Below are 23,372 nucleotides of genomic sequence, written 5' to 3'. Positions count from 1 at the left end.
TCGAGATACAGTGCATCTAAAGTTTCAATTGATCTGCAAATCTGAATAATTTTTTTTGAACAGTCCTTTTATTCTGTAGTGATTCTAACATCTATCTTCTACTATACAGACATAAATGAAACTCAGAACTGACTAAAACAAATGAAATATACAAAAATTATTACATTACCATACACCATTAACAACACATAGTGATAGAACATTACATATTAAATTTTACATTAAGTCTTCAACACTTTACTGAAACTGCAAAATCATTCATCACTATCATTAGTAATCTCTTTTTCATCTAAAACTGTTGGCTTTAGTGACAGGAAAAATCCATGGTAGACAGGAGCTATGTAATTTAGGAGCGACAGGACGTCAGCAACTTTCTTATTTTCAATAAGCCTTGGCCCATTGTATTTAAGTTGAAGTGTAGGAACTGGTCCTTGCCTTCCATGTTTCCTGAAGCTTATTTCATACCAAATGTCATGACAAAATGTCTCGCTGATGAATAAAGATGATGGATATCCGGAGGTCACCTTCCACCTATATACTTTCCTTAGGTTGACATCTTGACCATCAACTGTCTTCTTTCTGAAGATAAACGCTTCTTTAGAGTGTCGTATTCGACAGAAATCCTCTCTTTTCATATTATATAAAAGCAATGGAGTCTTCTTAGCTGACTTCTTGATGATCTCGCACCACTGACCTGGACTGTACACATATTGTACTTGTCGGCGAACATAATTTTCAATTGTACTTCAAGAACATAATGGTATGTACATGCACTTACCATTATGTTCGTGAAATGTACTAAAGACAGTATATTTACAAAATAACATTTTCTTGTTTAGATGAAACACTGTCTGGGTTTGGTTGTATGGTAGTGTATTGTGCTGTTTATGGTGCATATATTAAGATTTTATACATTATGCTGCGATAGATGTCATCACATCTGCAGCTTGTGGTCTAGTGGCTAGCATTACTACCTCTGGATCACAGTGTCCCAGGTTTGATTCTGGGCCAGGTTGGGGATTTTCTTTGCCCAGGGACTGGGTGTTTGTATTGTCCTCATCATTCCATCATCATTCATGAAAGTGACTAGACTGGACTGTGTACAGATTGGGAATTTGTATGGGTGGTGATGACTGCACAGTCGAGTGGCCCACAAATAAAACATTATCATCATCAACAGATGTCATCACATGAAACTGTCAGAATTTCTAGCTTTTTGAATAATTCTTTAGACTTGTTGTGTTACTACTGTTGGTTACTATTTGCACAGCTCTTTTCTGTATCTCGAAAATATTCTGCATGTTCCCAGGACTTATTCCACAAAACATTATCCCATAACTGACGCTACTTTGAGGCATGAAATTTGGCATGCTGGAGCAAGGATTTGTGTAACATGCTGAAGGTTGCCTCTTTGCAAAAATTCTCACACATTCTTTCTATTTCAATTGACAGCCTACATTCATAACCAAGAATTTGGCATCACTTACACAATCTAGTACATCGTTGTTTACTATCATTGTCTTTTTTTTATTTAGTTAGAAGTTTATACATATTATCTTTTTCACTTTTAAAGCTAGTCTATTCTTTAATGACAAGATGTGGATCTCTCTGAGCTTCATTGGATTTTTCTGTTAACTGTGTTCAATTTTTTTCAGTAATCACTATGATGTCGTCATTAGCAAACAGTACTTTTTCTCCACACCTGACATTCTGTGGGAAATCATTTATATACATAAGGAAGAGGACTGGGCTCAATATGCTTAGATGGGGGCTCCCTATATTAGTATATTTCAGATCTGATAAGTGTTTTACTACTTATCTTTTAGAAATAGGTGATATTTCAACCAGTCTTCCAGTTTCCCGAGTATGACTGAAACTAATTCTTTGCCATACATCTTATCACTAATAGGTCTATTTTATCTAATAAAATTCTGTGGCCAACTGTATCAAATGCCTCTGATAGATCAGAAAATATGCCCTTTGTATTCTCATCCTTGTCTTGTGCTTTGAGTACAGCTTTAGCAAACTGTGCTATAGCCAAAAGTTATGAATGGTGGGCTCCATGTGGTTCCCAAGTCGTGCAGCGACTGTAAACCATAAAATTACCAAATATGCAGCAACCAGATGCAAAATCATGTCTTATTTATTCACTTTTGCAAATCGATTTCAACTGATTAACAGCCATCATTGGTGCTTTCATCCAATATGTGCCCTGAGTAGTAATACTGTCTTAAGCAGTGGTCAAACATAAACTTGACCTCTGCTTAAGACAGTGTTACTACTCAGGGCACATATTGGTTGAAAGTACTGATGATGGCTGTTAATCAGTTGAAATCGATTTGCAAAAGTGAATAAATAAAACATGATTTTGCTGAATATTTGGTAATTTTATAGCCAAAAGTGTAGCTCTTGTGGGCCTGAAACTGAATTGATCATTGCAGAGGAGGTTGTATTTATTTATTTCATTAGTCTATTTTTCATTATGGTTTTTATTATTCTGGAAATACAAGATCACTAAGAAATTGGTCTGTGGTTTTCTACATTTTCTGCATCACAATGTTTTAGTATTGGTATTACTTTTACTTGTTTCAACAATGTAGGAAAAGACAGATCGCTACTTACTATAAAGAAGACACATCAAATTGCAGAAATGCACAATTAAAAGACACTCACGTAAAGCTTCTGGCCACAGCCTTCACCAGTAAAAGAGACACACACACACAATCACACACAAAAGCAAGTACACCTCACACATGCATGATCACCAACTCCAGCATCTTGAACTGGAATACAACTACCACATGTGATGCAAGCAGCAATCTGGAAGAGGTGGGGAAGGGAAATGGAATAGGAAGTGCTGGGTGGGTGGATTGGGCAGGTTTTGCACCTGGGTCTTCCACAGGAATATGATCTTTGTGTCAAGGGGTTGCGATTCGGAGTGACATAGGGGTGGACTAGGATATTTTGGAGGTTGGGTGGGCAACAGAACAGCACTTTAGGGGGGTGGAAAGTATCTCAAATAGGATGTCCCTCATATCAGGGCATGATGACAGATAATCAAAGTCCTGGAGAAGGACGTGGTTCATCTGTTCCACTCTGGGGAGCTACTGGGTGATGAAGGGAACACTCCTTTGTGGCTGGTTCTTGGGGTGGTGGGAGGATTGGAGGTGCTATTTTGAAACTTCCTTACCAAATAAATTTGTGTACTGGACTGGGACGAAAACACAGAACCTTGCCTATCATAAGAATTGTCCTTACCCACTGAGTTATCCTCACATTACTTGAGGTCCATCATCTCAGTTTCAATACTACCAGCACCTCTGCCCTATTTTTCAACCTTCTCAGAATGTCTCCCATATAGCTCACTAAACAAGCACTATTGGAAGAAAGAATATGCTGCTGAAGCAGCTTAGTCATTGCCTAGGGATTTTTCACAGAATGAATCTTTCACTCTGCACCAGAGTTTATACTGGTTTGAAACTTCATGGCATATTAAATCTGAGTGCCAACCTGAAATTTGATCTAAGAACTATGAATTTTTCAGGGAATGCTCTGACTTACATCTGAATGGGCACAGCTCATGAAACACACTCACAGCTTCAATTCTGCTGGTATCTGTCTCCTACTTTTTGAACTCCTCACAGACTCTCCCACATATCTCACTCAACTTTCACACCTGAAATGAAGGATGTGACAGAGAAATCACATGATGGCAGATTAGGTATTGAATCCAGATTGGATATTTCAGTCTGTTGTAGAGTGTGTATTACTCTGGATCTTCCTGGAAGATCAAACTGAGTGCTGCACTGGCACTCAAAACCAGTATGTCACCATTCATGTGCAATGCTTTTACTGAGTGAGCTATTTAGGGATGACTTGTGGTGCACACTCAGAACCAAGGGAGATGGAGCAGTGGTTAGCACACTGGGCTCACATTCCAGAGGATGATGGTTCAAACCCGCATCCAACCATCCTGATTTAGGTTGGTTCAAACCCGCATCCAACCATCCTGATTTAGGTTTTCTGTGATTTCCATAAATCGCTTCAGGTAAATGTCGGGATGGTTCCTGTGAAAGGCCATGGCTGACTTTCTTCCCCATCCTTCCCTAATCTAATGGGACTGATGACCTCGTTGTTTGATCCCCTCCCCTGAATCAACCAACCAACACAGAACTTTGATACTACCAGTATGCCTCCCCTACATTTTGAACTACATGCAGGGTCTTTGTATACCTTGCCAGGACAGCAATCCTGTATGAAAGAATATAGCAAAAAGAGAAATCAGAACCTTGTTTTTACCAACTTCCCTGTTTCTCTTTTCTTTTCTTTCCAATTATACACCAGAAAAATGCCAATTCGTTCCACAGTTTTCAGTTTCCTGTTCAACTGTTTTCAGTTTCCTGTACAACTGGCTGTGCCAGTTAATTGTAAGGTGAGAGGAAAGTGAGGGAAAGTGGACTGTGCTCAGTAAAGCAGTGGGATGTTTGTACAGACCTTTAAATTGAGAATAGCTTTATTTTACAATTAAATTCTGCTTGCCTTGATTTAATTATTTAGTGAGCTTCATTTACTTCAGTACGCAGATCATGTGCATTGAAAATATTTTACTTTATTGTAAACAGAGGATTGAGAAGTGGAAGTGTATCTTTGTGAATAAATATGCTAATGAATATGAAAACTGTGATCCCGAGAGAAATATCTCAAAAAAATACAAATTCTGGAGATGAGCAATGAAGACTTCTTTCTGCTTTTTTTTTTTTTTTTTTTTTTTTAACTGCCTTCAGCTAGTAAAATACTAAATGAAATAAACTTTATGTCTCAAGTTCCTCAGTCAACATCTATAAACAGTTTCTTCTAACTGTTTTCATTGTATGTATTGTTTGAATATGAACTAGTCCTAGATCTTGATGCTAGAGAATTAAACAAAAAGGAGTAAAGTAAATTATGGTCTTTCTTGTCTGGTGAAACAAGAAGAAAGATTCAGATATGGTTCCCAGTACAGCCTCAGTCCTGGTCTTGGTATGACACAATCTTTAAAAGCTTATGAAAACATTTATCAAATTTAAAACTAAAATATTTCTTCATTTGACAATGTTCCTTCACAAATTGTAGTTGATAGTTTCATAAGTCTTGTGCTTGTTTAGTGACCATATAACAAATAAATTGCCCATCTAACAACATATAGCTATTATTTTATGCGTGTAGGAAACACTGAAATATGGCTGAAGCATCTCTGATATTTTTGTGAGATCTGAAACAGTTATATTGATAAGAGTGAGCTTCTCTCTAGTCCAGTTCCATGTCTCCATTTGATTTGCACAAATCTACTTTTCAAAAAGTGACATTACCATATGCATTTGCAGTACTGGACAGTGTAAGCTTAAATTTATGTAGACACTCTGATGTAGAAGTTATGTTATTGATGATGTCATATCACACAATCCATACTCTAAACTCTAGGACAAGATTATATATCCAGGACTGCTAGCCCCACAACTTAGGTCGGAGAACTTCTATGAAGTTTGGAAGGTAGAATATGAGGTATTGGCAGAATTAAAGCTGTGAGGATGGGTTGTGAGTCATAATTGGGTGGCTCAGTTGGTGGAGCATTTGCCCACAAAAGCCAAAGGTCCCAGTCTGGCACACAGTTTAAATATGTCAGGAAGTTTTGACATTACATTTTTTCCAATATATTGATCTATGTCATGAATATACATTTTGTATCACTCTTGTTTCATGGATTGTCTTACATAAAGGCTTTTGGTATCATTGCTATATGTATGTAAGAATGTCTTCTATATGTAATATGTTTGAACAAAAGGGTATGGTCATAATTAAGGTGTGGACTAATAGGTGAAACATTTATCAGTGGCTTTCTGCCTCTGCGTGTTGTAGAATTGTAATCAGGCATTTGGTTATGCTGACCTGCTTGAACTGTACATTCTTCTGGATGTGTTTGAGATAGCAGCTTTGACTCATCTGATTCACTGGCTAATCATCACTTATGAGCCATGTACGATTTATATAGATATGGGTACTATAGGAACAACATAATATATAATATGTTATTGAAAGCATAGCTATCTATGAATGTAACTTTTTGTTTGTAATGTAGAATCATCATGTCATGTGCTTCAAGAATTGCTTGTACTTAGCTACTCTTAGACTCTTGAGTCAACTTTGTTAGTTTGATAGGTTTGGCTTACAGTAGTACATTTCTAACTGTTTTCTAAGTGTCAAATATTACAACAAATTCTTTCTCCCCAAAAACATTATTCCAAATTCATGCTGGTTAAGCCTGATGCTGCTTCCATTCTCATATTTTTGTAAAGTACTCTTTGATATCTCTAGTCTTTGTTATTATTAAGTAAAAGGTTGATGTTAACTGCATATATATGAAAAACAGTTCTTATATTAACATCTGTATTCTTGTTAACATGTTGTAGATACTTCCCAAGTAGAAGTGCTTGGGCAATAGTTTGCAAAGTTATGACCTTGATGAGTGCTCCAGATGATTGTCCATTCACTTTAAACTTGAAGTGAGCACAAAACCCAAAATTCTGAATATTGAGAACTGGACCATATCTAAATCATTGTGTTAAGTAAGTACTGATGACTAATTCTATCTAAGGTCTTAGCAAACCAAAGGAAGGCTAATGCTATTTCTTCTTGATAAAAAAAAGTTAAATTGATAATGTATCTATATGTTGTTTCAGTGCTTAGTCTTAATGGACCAATTATAGTGCTTCCTTGATAATAACTAATTAATTCATGGACTAAGGGGAGCATTCTGCTATGTCATGAGCTGTATAAGGATCTTGAAACATTGATTTAAAAGTGTTTGTGGTTGAAAGCCTAGTAGAACTTTGGTATCTGATTTCTTGGATGTCAGAATGGCTGATCCTTATGAGAAAGCCAGTGGTAATGCAATGCTTGCCAATGATTCATCATGCATCATTATTTATGCTCTGATTAGATTCTTAAAATAACCATGAATTCAACTAGAGCTTGTCAGTTCTTGAGATCTTATGTCAAAGTGCCCTAGGGATAGTTTTGATTTTGTCATCTGAAATTTTCCAATGCAATTGCATTTTCTTCAAAAGCCACCTTAGGAAGAGTTTTTCATTAAGTACCTGTCCAGAAATAGGATGAGATATCCCCATTGTTATCAGAATATGAGTGGTGATCAACAAATACTTACACTGATTTTTTCTTGTAGCTTCTGCTATAGTTTCCTATCTGTACCATGAATATTTGAAAAGCAGCAGGTTTTTTGTATATACTCTCCATAGGTGGCAGCACTGTCCTATTGGTAGGTTACTAGTAATGCTCTATTTTGTAGATGCTCTTTGCATTTCGGATACCAAACAATGTAGGTGACGCAGAGGAGCAGTATGGTGCAATAACATCATGTTTTTGTTTAAACCATATACCCTCATGTAACAGTGTTAAGGTGATTCAAGGACTTCAAACAAGCCTGGCTTGTGTGTGTTAAGTAAGGTGGATCTGGTGTTTCAGCTTCTGCTGTAGCTGAAGTCAACATCAACACAGCTGCTGTGATTGTCCATGAAAATCAGTGGATAACATTAAGTAACCCTAGTGAAGTGTTGAGAATTTCACGTGGCAGTGTCTTTATAATCATACATGATTATCTCCATATAACCCGTGTTTGTGCCTGTTGGGTACCATGTCTGTTGACTCCCAAACAAAATGCTGCATGAATGGAGACAAGGCATGAGGTGCAGCATCTATTGACTGATGGAGGGCATGCATTTCTATAACTGATTATCGCTGATAATAAGTCATGGCTGCATCATTATGATCCTGAAGGAAAACAAGCCAGCACAATATGGAAATCACAAGGTTCTCCAACACCAAAAAAGGAGTAATTTGTTCCATCTATGGGGAAAGTGATGGTGATCACATTTTTTGACTGTCACTGAATAATTTAGTACCATGCAGTTCCCTCTCACACTGCTGTTACAGTAGCATACTACTAAACATCAGTATTGACTAAGTTGAGGCAGCACATTTCAAAGAAATGACCAAACCTTTCTCAGACAGGGTGATGACTTCATCGTGACAATGCATGGCCTAACATCTCAGATCAAGTCATTAAGTTTCTGGCTTGATTCAATATAACCTGTGTACCACATCTGCCTTATAGCCCCAATCTTCAACCTGTGATTTATTTTATACCCATTACTAAAGGCAGAGCTTCAGAGTATTTGATCTGAGACCTCTGAAGCAGTGCACGAGAAATGTGAGGCAATTCTGAAGAACCTGACCAAGAATGGCCTGCACCATGTGTGTGAGGGCTGGTAGAGATGATGTAAAAAAGTGCATTCCAGTAGGAGGAGTGCAATTTAAAAAAACAATTATGTAAACATTGATATGGAGTAATACATGTCTGTAAAAAAAAATCAGTCTGAGTCTTTGTTGATCAGCCTTCGTACAACTTCATATAACATTCAGTCTTGTCTGCCAGTAGCAGTCTGGTCAGAAAAGTCATTGCTAATTTTATCGTGGCTGTATGTCAATATCTTTAGTGAGCTCTTCATATTTTCCTGATTATGAGATAAATAGAGATGTGCTCTTGGGTAATGTTCTTTGCACTATGGGAGCATAACTGATAACTTGCAAGGAATGGTTTGAGGACAGCTTGGCTTTAACATGTTTTAATCTGATAATGTTTTTTGCTAATGTGAGGCTCCTGCTGTATATGCCAGGGACACAAATAAAATGGTAGTCCAAGGTAGTTTTCCTCCAAAGGGCTTTATCTCTCATGCAATGAATAAGAAGTATTTTAAACTGCAGCTTTACATATTGCATTCACCATGTAACCCAAGAGGGTTCTCTCAGTTGAGCAGAGAGTGACTTTTGTCAAGTATTTGCTATGGCAATCTTAAGTTTATTGTCATTTAAAATTGACACTCAGTGGCCAAAATTCTTCTCCATCAAAAAATTTAACCCTGTGTGGTTCACTGTTGTATGATACACACTATGACCAGAGAAATTCAATGACCACATTTTACAACCTAAGAAGTTCTGGTTAAGGGCTTTAGTTAAACAAATTCTGTCAGAAAAAAATGTTTCACCATGAAAAAATTGTACCCTACTATCAGTTAAAACTAAGCAGTTTGTTATAATTTTAAGATTTAAATTTTGGGTCAAATTCTCCATAAAAAATTAAGTTCTGTACTTATTACTATGTTTGTATGCATCTCTAGAGTTACATTGGCCTTTAAACAGTTTGTTTTGATGGATATATATACACTCCTGGAAATTGAAATAAGAACACCGTGAATTCATTGTCCCAGGAAGGGGAAACTTTATTGACACATTCCTGGGGTCAGATACATCACATGATCACACTGACAGAACCACAGGCACATAGACACAGGCAACAGACCATGCACAATGTCGGCACTAGTACAGTGTATATCCACCTTTCGCAGCAATGCAGGCTGCTATTCTCCCATGGAGACGATTGTAGAGATGCTGGATGTAGTCCTGTGGAATGGCTTGCCATGCCATTTCCACCTGGCGCCTCAGTTGGACCAGCGTTCGTGCTGGACGTGCAGACCGCGTGAGACGACGCTTCATCCAGTCCCAAACATGCTCAATGGGGGACAGATCCGGAGATCTTGCTGGCCAGGGTAGTTGACTTACACCTTCTAGAGCACGTTGGGTGGCACGGGATACATGCGGACGTGCATTGTCCTGTTGGAACAGCAAAGTTCCCTTGCCGGTCTAGGAATGGTAGAACGATGGGTTCGATGATGGTTTGGATGTACCATGCACTATTCAGTGTCCCCTCGACGATCACCAGTGGTGTACGGCCAGTGTAGGAGATCGCTCCCCACACCATGATGCCGGGTGTTGGCCCTGTGTGCCTCGGTCATATGCAGTCCTGATTGTGGCGCTCACCTGCACGGCGCCAAACACGCATACGACCATCATTGGCACCAAGGCAAAAGCGACTCTCATCGCTGAAGACGACACGTCTCCATTCGTCCCTCCATTCACGCCTGTCGCGACACCAGTGGAGGCGGGCTGCACGTTGTTGGGGCATGAGCGGAAGACGGCCTAACGGTGTGCGGGACCGTAGCCCAGCTTCATGGAGACGGTTGCGAATGCTCCTTGCCAATACCCCAGGAGCAACAGTGTCCCTAGTTTGCTGGGAAGTGGCGGTGCGGTCCCCTACGGCACTGCGTAGGATCCTACGGTCTTGGCGTGCATCTGTGCGTCGCTGCGGTCCGGTCCCAGGTCGACGGGCACGTGCACCTTCCGCCGACCACTGGCGACAACATCGATGTACTGTGGAGACCTCACGCCCCATATGTTGAACAATTCGGCGGTACGTCCACCCGGCCTCCCGCATGCCCACTATATGCCCTCACTCAAAGTCCGTCAGCTGCACATATGGTTCACGTCCACGCTGTCGCGGCATGCTACCAGTGTTAAAGACTGCGATGGAGCTCCGTATGCCATGGCAAACTGGCTGACACTGACGGCAGCGGTGCACAAATGCTGCGCAGCTAGCGCCATTCGACGGCCAACACCATGGTTCCTGGTGTGTCCGCTGTGCCGTGCGTGTGATCATTGCTTGTACAGCCCTCTCGCAGTGTCCGGAGCAAGTATGGTGGGTCTGACACACCGGTGTCAATGTGTTCTTTTTTCCATTTCCAGGAGTGTGTGTGTGTCCTGATGAACATATATATATATATGTACCATTAATATATATATATATATATATATATATATATATATATATATATATATATATATATATATATATATATACCATTAATCCTGTACCGAATGATAACATAGCTAGCTTTTACAGCATACTGAATTCCTTCTGTAAAGAGAATAGTAGTGTCTCCCTCAGGAACCTTATTTAAAACTGCTACATAACTAACAACACTGAAAAAAATATTGTTGTTACTTTCGGTAACATACAATATCTGTATCCACAGCAGAAAGGTAATTGCTTAGACTGTACAGTCTGATCACATATTATTATTATTATTATTACTATTTCAATTTGTTATATTAAGATTTAAAGTAGTTACTCTATATGCTCACATTATGAATGCATACTATCATTGCTCCATATCTTCAAACCACAAAATGGTGATTTCATATTCACAGTGTTGTATTGTATTCATAGTCTGGAAGGTTGGTTTTTAGTGAGATGGTCAATGTTTTGTTCCACCTTATGACTCACAGACATATTGACATCTTCAATAACAACTTTGTCTCGGCTCCCTTTCCATGACCTGTTCCTACTTTTGTTGGAGTTTCTGTATAATTCCTCCACAGTGAATTCATGTAGATGGTTGTAATTTTCTAGGTGGAGCACAAGCGCAGTACTACATGATCTTGTTCCATCTTGTCTGCAGGACTCAAAAGACCTTGTTTAGGAGTTAAACTAGTCTCCAAAATGTTTTGGTGAAGTTATCAGACTGGAAAGGTTTGGTATGGGCACAGATGTATCTATTGCAGCTAAAACCATTCTGGCATATGTAGTTCCAATTGATGTATTTTGTTTTTCCTACTTGAAGAGGCTTCAGCTCTTCATCAGATATTCTCACTTGAGAACTGTTAGCTTGAAATGTTTCACCAAACTACTTTTTGCATATATCCTGCACTATCCATTGTACAGAACCAGCACCTTAAAATCTCTCTGGATTATTTATAACACAACATAATTTTAAAATCAATCTTCATAAATCTTATAAGACCTTTCAGAACTGGTAACAAAAAGTCAAAGTAGATGAACATAAATGTTTGAATTAAAGATAATTTAATAGATAACCCAAAGGACATGGCCAACTTTGTAAACAACTACCTTAGTAATATAGCAAGCAAACTGTAAGAAAATCTTCCAGAAATACAACATACAGCTACAACTGACTATGTACCTTACACAATGCTGCTCCTATCCACCACTGGAGAGGAAATAAGTTCTATATGAAGTTCCAATGTGACTACTAAAAGACTGCATTAGCAGCATGAAAGAACCTCTAACAAGACATTGTAAATAAGTCATTATCATCAAGTTACTTCCCTGATTATCTAAAGCAGGAAAAAGTTCTTCTCATACATAAGAAAGGTGTTATAGAAAGTATTGAGAATTACAGGCCCTTTGCATTATTGTTCCTTTTCAAAAATAATAGAAACTATCATAGGTCACAGAGTTACAGATTACTTAAATAAAAACCAACTTCTATTCAAAGAACAATTTGGTTTCAGATCTGGGAAGGGAACAGAAGCTGCTAGAGCAAAATTTATAAAAGTATTTTTAGAAGCCTTAGGTGGAGAATAACAAGTAACAGGCATTATCCTAGATCTCAGTAAAGTATTTGACATACCTCATCATGAAATACTTGTAGGTAAACTTGAACTACTAGGAATAGGAGAGCGGTGGTGGTAAATAAATGGTTTAGGTCTTACCTAGCAGACAGAGTGCAGAAGCTAAAGAGATCCAAAATTTCAAGTGGTTTGTATAATATGGTGAAACATCTTTCAGATCAAGACATCTGAAGTCTCTTGAAGGAGTGTATTATGCCCAATATTGTTTCTTGTTTATGTTAATGACTTTCCACTGTGGGTCACACAAGGAGAAACTGTGTTATTTGCTGATGACAGCAATATAATAATTACAGATAGGATACCAGAAATATTGGAAATAAAAGCAGAAAAGTCACTTAGGGCAGTCCACGACTGGTCAAATAACAATAAAGTAACTCTCAATGTTAAAAGACTAACAACATGAACTTCTACATAAATAAAAACTTAATATAACAAAACTTAAAAGTATATAGTGAAACCACAGGGTGCATAGCTGGCACAAAATTTTTAGGTGTGTATTTTGATCAATGATTAAAATGGGCTGAATGTAATAGGGCACTTGGAAAAAAAATTTAAACTGCAAGTTATGCCTTACAAATATTAACAGCAGTGTATAATAGTTCATGCCTAAAACCAATATACTTTGCACACAGACATTCTATCATCAGTTATGGCATAATGTTCTGGGGTGCAAATGCTCAGAATAAGGACAATGTGTTCAGACTACAAAAGCGAGCAATGAGAATAATGAGCAAGAGTCACAAAAGGGCCCACTGCATTGAAGTACTCAAAAAATGGAGCATTCTGACAGTTCCAAATGAATACATATTTCAAACTGCAGTTTTTATACAAAAATTTTGAGCAATTTGCAGCAAGCAGCTCCATACATTATTCTTAAACCTGATGCAGCAATTGCTTATACATAGACTGAATAAGTAGAGCAAAGGTCCAAACCTCAATGCTTTACCAAGGAGTCAAGATACATAATAAATTACCAAAAAGAGATCAAAAACATAAAGTTATATAAATTTAAAACATATATTTACTAAAAAATAGTGTTTACTCCATTAAAGAGTTCACAATGTTGCATACTACTCCATACACAATGGTAAGTAGAGGTCGGCTACAGAGTGGTGCAGCAACAGTCATTGTACAAAAGCTGAACAGGAGCAGAAATGATTAGTGAATGAGTAAATACAGTAAACAGAAGATTTACATAACTTCTGTACCTCGAAGATTATGCAGACTTGTCGCAAATAATGCAGCAAGAAATAGTGTCCAGCTCCCAATGTTAACAAGACAGAGGCTCTCTGAAGCAAAGCACAAATGATGGTGTCAGAGCCATGACTAGGCGGCATCCACATAGCATCAAACAGTAAAGTCTCTCTGAGTGTGAATGGGTTGTGTGGCTGCCGTTGGTCATCCCACACATTCAGAGCTGCAATCTCAAAAATTTGAAGAGATCCAGATAAGTATTAATGACAAATACCTTTTGAAACTACTCAGTCAGTGGGATTTGCAAATAAGTGTCATGGAAATAAATTTTGGAAAAGTAATGACTGACATCTAACTTATCCAGCAGTTCTTCTGGGCATGGCAATGGATAACAAACAATGACTGTTTGAAGACTCACAGTTTTCTTAAAATCAGTGCACAACTAGAGGTTGCTGGACAATTTCCTTATAATAACAAGAGGGAACACCCACTGACTGACAATAACAGATGCTATACCCCACTGTCTTCCAAAGAGTGAAATATCAGATTATAAGATGAGCAGAAATCTAGTTTTTATACCTAATAGTTTTCTGAAAATGGAACGATAAGTATTTCATACAAGCCAGAAAGCCCCTCAGAGCACAGGCACCAGCATTTGGTGAGCAGTACAGCCATAACAAAAATTGTCCTCAGCAGCAAATGTAGAGAGCACATCTGCAGCAGTGAAAAAGTAAAATGAGATATAGACAAATCAAATGAGGTTGTGCCAGGTTGTCAAGTGAGAGAGGAATGTAAGGAGTGTGAAATTAGCAATAATTTAAATGAAAAGCAAGTAGTAAGAATTAATGTGTATAATGTTGTGTTGAAAGCTATGAATGTTGGAAAGGTAAGGGTTACCAAAGTGAAGGAGCCTGTTGCTGTATTGGCAGTAATTAATGATACTTCAAACAGGAGTTGAATGGAATGTTAATATTTGAACACTATATGAAACTATATACTGCTGCACAATTATTTTTCTATTACAATAAAAAGGGCTATTTCCACCTTTGGTACCTATACCTTTAAGCGAATATCCATTGCAAGGAAAAATACTATCACAATTAACTAATTACAACATGTGAAATGGAAACAAAAATTCTGATAGAGACAAATAATTTAAGTGTGTTTCCAGTAAACTTGCATGATTTTGCTTTTTAGTAACACCAACTCAGATTAAGAAAGATACAGCTCTACCCCTTAACTGAAGTAATTATGTAATGTATTATTATAAATTAGTAATAAATGTTAAATACATAATGATTTTTTTTAATTTTTTCAGATGATACAGTCATCTATAACTAACTACTGTCTGAAAGAAACTACTAAATATTCGGTCAGATCTTGATAAGATCTCAAACTGTTGCAGAAAGTGACAACTTGCTTCAAATGTTGAGAAATGTAAAATTGTGCACCTCATTACATAATAGAATGTCGTATCAAATGACTATAACATCAATGAATCAGAGCTGGAATTGGGAAACTCATGCAGATAACTGGGTGTAACACTTTGTAGGGATATGAAATGGAATGAGCACATAGGCTCAGTTGTGAGCAAAGTGGATGGTACATTTGCAGAATACTATGGAAGTGCAATCATTGTGCAAAGGAGATTGCTTACAAATCACTCATGTGACCCATTGTAGAATATTGTCCAATACTGAGGGATATAGTGGGTATTGAAAGTATACAGGGAAGGGCAGCACAAATGCCAAAGGCTTTTTAGATCCTTAGATCCATGCAAGAGGGTCACAGTGATGCTCAAGAAACTGAATTATCAGACTCTTGAAGGTAGACATAAACTATCCTGAGAAAGCCTGTTTACTAAGTTTCCAGAACTGGCTTTTAGATGATGACTCCAGGAATATATTATAACCTCCAAGTTATAACTCCCATGGGCATCACGAGGACAAATTTAGATTAATTACAGCCTGCATCGAGACATTTAAACAATCCATTCTTCTCATCCTCCGAATGTGAATGGATTGGGAAAAACCCTAATAACTTGTACAATGAGATGTTCCCTCTGCTATACATTCACAGTGGTTTGCAGAGGATAGATGTAAATGTAGGTGTAGATATTTTGCACTAGGCTTAGAAAAAATATACCATTTGGTTCACATAAGTTGTGTTGTACATTCTTTGCATGTAAGCAATTCATCAGCACAAGTGTAGCCACAGCCACTGTCAGGAGTTCCTGGGAACAAACTCATTGCCTGATCATTTGGAGGCAACAAATTGAGGTGTTGATGAAAGATATTGGATTACAGCCAAGATGTATTGTAAATGTCACATTTAAAAATGTTATTATTATCCATTTGTAAAACTGTAAATTGTTTTCTTACCCAAGAAATTCATTGTTTGTACATAGATAAAAAATAAATCAACTTTGCCAGCATGAGAAATTCTGGACTATGAAGTGCAAACACTTTACAGGGAAGAATTCTGTAGAGTGGGAAGAACTGCATTCAGTCTGATAAAGTCCTACTTCATGAACAGATATCAAAAAGTAGAAATACTAGATGAGGAGAGTAATAAATACTACTCAGATATGGGGAAGATCCTAAATGGTGAGCCTCAGGAAAGTGTCTCAGGGCCACTACTGTTCTTGGTATATATTAATGACCTTCCTCATGAAACCCATATAATTTGTGGATGACATAAATATTTTAATTAAGGGGATGGATCTAGAAGATATCCTGTAAAATAACATTTGTGTGTCATGTTGCAATCTGTGCTATACATGCACTAAAATGTCAGGGACTACATGTAATGATGCAACCTGTGTCAACTGAAATAAAACAACTGGCTGAACAAATTGATAAATTAAGTAAATAAAAAATTAATGTAAAAAACTTGTATATTTCAGCATGGTGAGTGATGACCAGTACCAGAAACAGTTCAAGTTACAGAATAATGTCTAATAAATATAAATTAAGGGTTTTTTGAAAATGTGATGACTATTGCTTAATGTATTTTAGATATTTGGATTGTGCACTCAGCTATTTTATCAATACAACCCAAAGTTGGGGTTAAGTGACATCAAAAGTTGGAACTATTCCCTCTGTTATGATTTCAGCTCCTGTGAATAGCTACTTTTCTCCCTTTGTTTATTTCTCAAATTCTGTACATCTTCTAAGTATTGTACATTTGGGAGGTGTTTGAATATTTCAAAAGTCAACTAAACTGTTACCAAATTAGATTCATTATTAAAAATAATATTTTTGAAGCTCAACAAAGAAAAGTTTCTGGTGCTATTCACTGTGAAGATGAACTATTGTTTGCACACAGACACAAGACTTTACACATTATAGCTTTCGGCCAAAGCAGACTTAAACATTACCACTGCCAGCTCTGACTAGAGTGATCATGTGTGCATGAGGTGGGCTTACTTCTGCGGATGTGTCTGTGTGTTCTTTGCTAATGAAGGCTTTGCTTGAAAGCTATAATGTGTAACAGTCTGTGTGTTGTACCTGTCTGCAATTCAGTGTGTCATCTTTATGGTGGGTAGCAATCTATCCTTTTCATAATATTTTTAATTGAAAATTCTACCATATTACACACCTACCATAAAAACATTGTGATCTAATAAGTATTTCTTGGCATAGTGAAACCACTGAACAGAAAGATTAGTAGTACAGCTTTTAAATAATGTATTCCAATTCTGTGAAACTAACTAATTGATGAGATAACTAACATTAAAATTCACAAGAGGCCAAATTTTACATTACAGATTTCACCCAAGTACTAGTTAAATTCTGACCTTTGCTATTGAACTTTTGTTACACATATTTTTATGCACCAGATGACATACTTTATTAAATGACTTAATCATTAATTAAGAATGCCACATAATGTACAGCAATTCCAATATGGCACTCATACTTGTAATTAAGGTATTCCCATTGTGGATGCATAAAGCACTTCCATTAAATTTTCTAAATTCATAGATTACCCCATCTTTTAGGAAACAAAAATTTTAGCAATATGTGTACTCCATCTGGAAGGACAAAATGTAAGCTAGCCATATTTGAAATGATTGTGTGGTTGCTGAAACAATTTGTTTATGCACCAGTATCTAAATAGTTAGATGTGACTCATAGTCAGCAGTCTGGCTCAGTCCATGTCAAGCTAAAAAGCATGCAACATCTGTGCTATGGATATATGCTCTTGCTATAACTATGTGCAGTTAGTTCATGAAAATACATGCATGTGCTCTGCAAAAACTAAGTGATGTTTACAAACTTTCAAGTGATTCTTGTAACTCCAGTTAATGAATATTTTGATTGGACTGTGTTGTGGTTAATAGGACATTTGAACTGTCATTGTTATTCAAATTAGTTATTGTTGAGCATGATGACTTAATTAATGAGTGAACTAAGTGAACTACTGCACTGCACTTTTATCCAGTGAAGTTCTGCGTCAGTAAGGCATGTGAACTGTGCCATTTTATGTCAGTATAGACAATGTTTTGTGTCACACTTGATTACTTGGTTTCATGACTTGGTAGAACTACCACTGATTATTGGATAGTGCTTTCTTAATGTGTGTTTTAATAACTTTGCAATTTGTATGAGTGATTCTGCCAGCGGACTCTCAATTATTTGTGAGGGCTGATGTGACTGCAAGTGCTAATAATTTTCACGAGGTAGCAAAACTAGTCAGTGGCCAAATAATCTAACTCTGAGGCAAATAAAATGTGTGGAGTGCAAGTTAAATTGTAGTGTTGAATTTAAGTTATTGAGAAAACATCAGCAGAGACTGAATAAGATCTTCAGCTTCAAGACAACAGCCAGGTTTGATACCAAGGAGGTGGTGGAGACACACACACACACACACACACACACACACACACACAGCATTAATTTAATTATTGACTTGCCATCATGTAGTGTACCCAACACAGTACAGAAATGTATGTACATTCTGTGACTTGCCATTTTCATATAACTGCTAAACAGTCTAGTGCAATCTACATTCAGTAAATTGTCCAGTAAATTTGTGATTGCTGACTGAATCAGCTCAAAGAACTAGACCTTCACAAAGGTATGCTGCTGCACTGTGTGTAGATTATAAATGGCAGTTATCCTAATAATTACACAAATTAGGTTACAGGATATTTAAAGAAAGTTCAAATGCTGGATTTTGATATTTTTATGAAACTTGCTTCTTCAGGTAGGTATTTCATTGGGAGTTAACCTTGTGCCTCTGGTTCAGTGTTATTTTGAATTTCATCCTGGACTATCATTTCCATCAGATGAGGGATGTCATGTTGAAGCATGTGTTCCACAGTTTCAAACAGTTCAGGCTTCAATGGTTGAAAAGTGCTGAAGTCATGTTCTGCCAACAGCTCCTGAAATAAGGAATTGAACATTGATTTTATTCATCCTAGTAATATGAAGAATAAAGTGTTTCAGTATATGATCTATGAAAGAAATGAACATTCACGTCAGAATGACAGTTAATGTGCCATTTGTATCTATTTCAATTCAAACATCAAAGAAAATGTGCATTTTCAAATTCTTGCATAAATAGTCCATTAAATTTTGGGCATGCAGCCACACAAATAAAATTTCCTCCACTGATATTTCGGCTGCGTATCATCTGTCCAACCTCAGAGTGAGACACAAGACTGACGACAAGATGCCAAGCGTGGCCTTATATGCTCCACCACGGCGGTACTGCACATGCAGGTCACAGATGCTGGTTGGTGGCAGAGAAATACCATTCCTTGTGGAAATTGTGAGAAGCTGTACATAGGTCAAATAGCACGCACCATTCAAGAGAGGTGCATGGAGCATCGAAGATATGCTTATTACAGCCAGACAAGTCAGCTGTGGCCGATTATTGTATTGATACAGGGCATTCCATGAATTAGTGATGTGAAGATTTTAACATCCACCCCTTCTTTTTGGGAATCTGTCTTCAAGGAAGCTATAGAGATTAGATTAGCTAATAATTTAATAAATAGAGATAATTGTTTTAATGTGGACAAAGCATGGAATCTGGCTCTTGGAGTAATTAAACTGCAGAGAAGTCATCATGGTGTCACTGCCGCCAATCATACATTGATAAGCGAATCGAATGTCTGTACGCCTTCACCACAGGCGGCACATGTGTAAACATATTTCTCTGCTGCTGATCAGCATCTGTGACACGCATGCACTGTACCGCCGTGGTGGAGCACATAAGGCCGGGCTTGGCATCTTGTTGTCAGTCTTGTGACTCACTCCGAGGATGGCCGGACGATACACGGCTGAAATATCAGTGGAGGGATGTCCGAAATTTAATGGAATATCAAAGAAAATATCAATTTAATTATTAATATTTTTTTCTGTTAGCAACACAAAATGCTTATATCAGAATTAATTTACATATATACGTGTGCTTACAATATTATAGATACCATAAATCTCAAATTCTAACAAGCACATTCCATTATGGAGACTGCACACTTCTTGGTAGACATAGCAGAATTGAGATTTCTCTCTCATGTCTGTTGCCTTTCTCTTTCTCCTTCTCTTCTCTCCTATTCCTCTTTTATGAGGAATCAGCATCGTAGTTGTTTCCTGTGGATGAGTATCAGTGGCCGTGTGAGGTGACCTTTTTTTTCTTTTTTTTTGTGTATGTGTGTGTGTGTGTGTGTGTGTGTGTGTGTGTGTGTGTGTGTGTGTGAGAGAGAGAGAGAGAGAGAGAGAGACAGAGAGAGAGACAGAGAGAGAGAGAGAGAGACAGAGAGAGAGAGAGAGAGAGAGAGTTCTTACCCTGTAAAAAAGTAGTAGCTCAATTGCTAGTTATGGCTCTATGCTGTTATGAGTGTTTATACGCCATACATCAATTAACATACAGGAGGGAACATTTAACAACATTGAGAATTTGGATCAGGCCACAGTGAGTGTGTGGATATCCTAATGGTTTGTGAAAAATAGGAAATTGTTGTCTATTTGAGTCCAGATCTTGTCATGAATTTTCAATTCCCAATTCGGCACACATTCATTCTGTTACTAGGATAAATAGTTAGTCTCATACAACCAGCACTATTTGTAAATACCTGCATTTTTTTCAGCTCTGGAAAGTCTCCATGAGATATCTGATATTTGTGTTCAATATTTTTGTAAATAACATCAAGATGTTGAATTAAATGCTCTTTTTTGGCTTCTTTTCTGTATAATATTGGCATCTCCTTGTGAAGAGTGCTTATTATGTATGCATGAACCTGAAAAATAATTTTAAAGTGAAAAGTTTATTCATCTCATACTCTCATGTTTGGAACTGCAGATTTTGAGCAGTTATAAAATATGGTTTGGAAACAATTCAGGTAATAACTAATGGAAAAGAAATACACTAACATTTCATACACTTCTAGTATCCACTATTTCATGTCCAACTATAGCTATCATATTTTCTCATTCAGCTACCATGATAGAGAAACTGTTGAAATTCAACTGACTAGAACTTGATTATTTTTTATTTATTTGTTTCCTGTAAATAACTATAAACCTTTTTTTAGAAAAGAAGTTGGTAATATAAATCACAGCTGAACAATATACATGTAGGTATAAATCCACAAACAACAGGAACAACAGAAACACTATTAGTGGGAACAGGAGATATTGCTTTAGAGTTCGGGCAGTGAAGAATTCAGCTCACAAGCTGCATCCTGGCTTGTGTGCCATAACGCTCAGCCTATCTGCACACTTCACCACTACCACATCACATTGCCTGAATAGGAGGAGGTGGATGAGGGGAATCTGTGACCACATCATATTTAGATGGTAATGCAGTTCCACTGTATTTGAATGTTTCCTATTTTTCAGCAACACAGATCACAAATAAAACAAGTTTTCAGTATTATTTAATTATTTTTAGAACAGTGAAGACACATTATAATTTTTAATCTGGACAGACTATTAATATACATGCAGACACAGACAATTTCACAAATTTGTTATGACATATTTAGTTTCATAATGGTAAAAAGGTCTTCCACCCACACATTAGATCAAGATATTGTAGCACTTTTGCAACCTCATTATAGGGGGCATGCAAATTCTTATCTGAGGAAAACAATGTAAATGTCTAGGATAGTTTTAACATATCTTTAAAATGGAAATTACCAGGGACGTAGATAATTTTTCTTCATGGGAGGGTTGGAGTGAGAATTCTGTTCTGCTCGACTACAAAATGTTCTTTCAGGTCAACATCCTGAATTGCAAAGATTATTGATGTTGATGTGAATCACTCCATAAATCATGAGTACTTAGTGCCTGTAGACTGTATGTTATGCAACACTTCACTAGAAATGCTTTCTTTGTCAGTGTAACTGCCCATATATTGCTTAATGTTTCAACACACACACACACACACACACACACACACACACTCACACACACACACACACGGAAGCACTTTTTTACAGAGTTGTTCATGTTCACATGTGGTTCTTATTTGTGGCAAATAAGATGAAATCAAACAATGGAAACTCCAGGTAGGAAGGCAGTGACCAAAAGCTTTATGTGATAATTTTTTAACTGTGCCTGTCTGCAACTTGACATGTCTTCTTTATGGTAAGTAGCATTCTGTCTTTCCCACATTGTAAATAAGATGAAATTAAATTCAAGTGGTTCTGATATAAATGTTCAGTGAGTAAGAGAGGAATGACATGTAAAATATTTATAAAACTTTTACATCATAAATAATATAAACCATTTGTGCAAGAGAGTGATAAACTGATCATGGAGTATAGTAAATCAGTGTCCAAAAAAAAACGAAAAAAAGCGGAATCATGTCAAACTTTGATGCTAAATCAAACTTCAAAATCAGTAATTAGACAGTTTCTAAATTTAGATTCTGATGAAAGAACATCTACATGTATCAGCTGGAAGCACACTGCTGTTTATCTTTAATCAGAACACCAAAGTCTGGCTCAGTTGAGCTCAACTTAGCTCTCAAGCCTAATTCAACATTGAATCTGTTTCTGTTTTTATTTTTTATATACTACAACTCAGACACATGTAAGTAGTGACAAAAAGTATCAATATTTGAACTGCTTGTTTGAAAAGAGAAGGGTGTTCTCTTTCTGCTCCCATCCAAAAAGAAGGAAGAGTTTTCTTTTTGAAAGCACCTTCCATTGGAATGTTGCTCATCATGTCAATAAAAGTTTCTTTCATGATTGCTTCTTCTGCTACTTACCTGAATATTGACTTCTTATGCAGTCAAATTCTGTGTAATCTTCAGAGAAGTACTTTTCAAAACTTTTCTGGAGAATCTATAATGTGTAATAATGTCTCTAACTAAATATTCCATGAGAGCTAGTTCACTGTCTTCCAAAAATTATAAAAGTGAAAGAATATTATTCTTGCTTTGTATGAAGATACAAACTTTTAAATTTATCACCAATATCTTCACATAATAGTGTGAACAGATGTGAAATTAGAGCCCTTGCCTTGATGTAGTTTATGAAGGTTACAGCATCTGCAAAAACAACATAAAGAGTTTTGGGCATGTCCTTAGAATCCAGTGCTTTTTGTCATATTATACAGTGTGTGTTTAACAACAGGGTACAACTGTCTTCACTTTTGCTGCCAGCCCTGTTAAGTGACTATACCTAGCCTTAGTCCTGTCTTTACAAATACTGACACATTTTTGTCAAGAAATACCTACTTTAAACAAGTAAAGGTCAATCACATTGAAAATGTTGTCTGTTGCAGAATTTGACTCAAGTGGTTTGCAGAATAAAAAGTTTTCTCTTATATCTTTAT

The 23,372-nt window shown here is 37.0% G+C and overlaps 1 protein-coding gene across 2 annotated transcripts in view; it reads right to left on the bottom strand.

The window, feature by feature from the left end:
- Window positions 1–23,372, bottom strand: part of LOC126184317 (EH domain-containing protein 1-like) — a 187,004-nt gene that overhangs the window by 41,139 nt on the left and 122,493 nt on the right. For both annotated transcript variants that reach the window (XM_049926691.1, XM_049926692.1), the window contains exons 4-5: window positions 20,663–20,827; window positions 18,811–18,964 (exon numbers count right to left, since the gene is read on the bottom strand). In XM_049926691.1, coding sequence (XP_049782648.1) covers window positions 18,811–18,964; window positions 20,663–20,827 — 319 coding nt within the window. The remainder of the gene's footprint in view (window positions 1–18,810; window positions 18,965–20,662; window positions 20,828–23,372) is intronic.

This window comes from Schistocerca cancellata, chromosome 4, assembly GCF_023864275.1.
Source record: "Schistocerca cancellata isolate TAMUIC-IGC-003103 chromosome 4, iqSchCanc2.1, whole genome shotgun sequence".
NCBI lineage: Eukaryota > Metazoa > Arthropoda > Insecta > Orthoptera > Acrididae > Schistocerca > Schistocerca cancellata.
The sequence above is the reverse complement of the archived record's forward strand: the minus strand, read 5'-3'. Positions and strand labels throughout refer to the sequence as shown.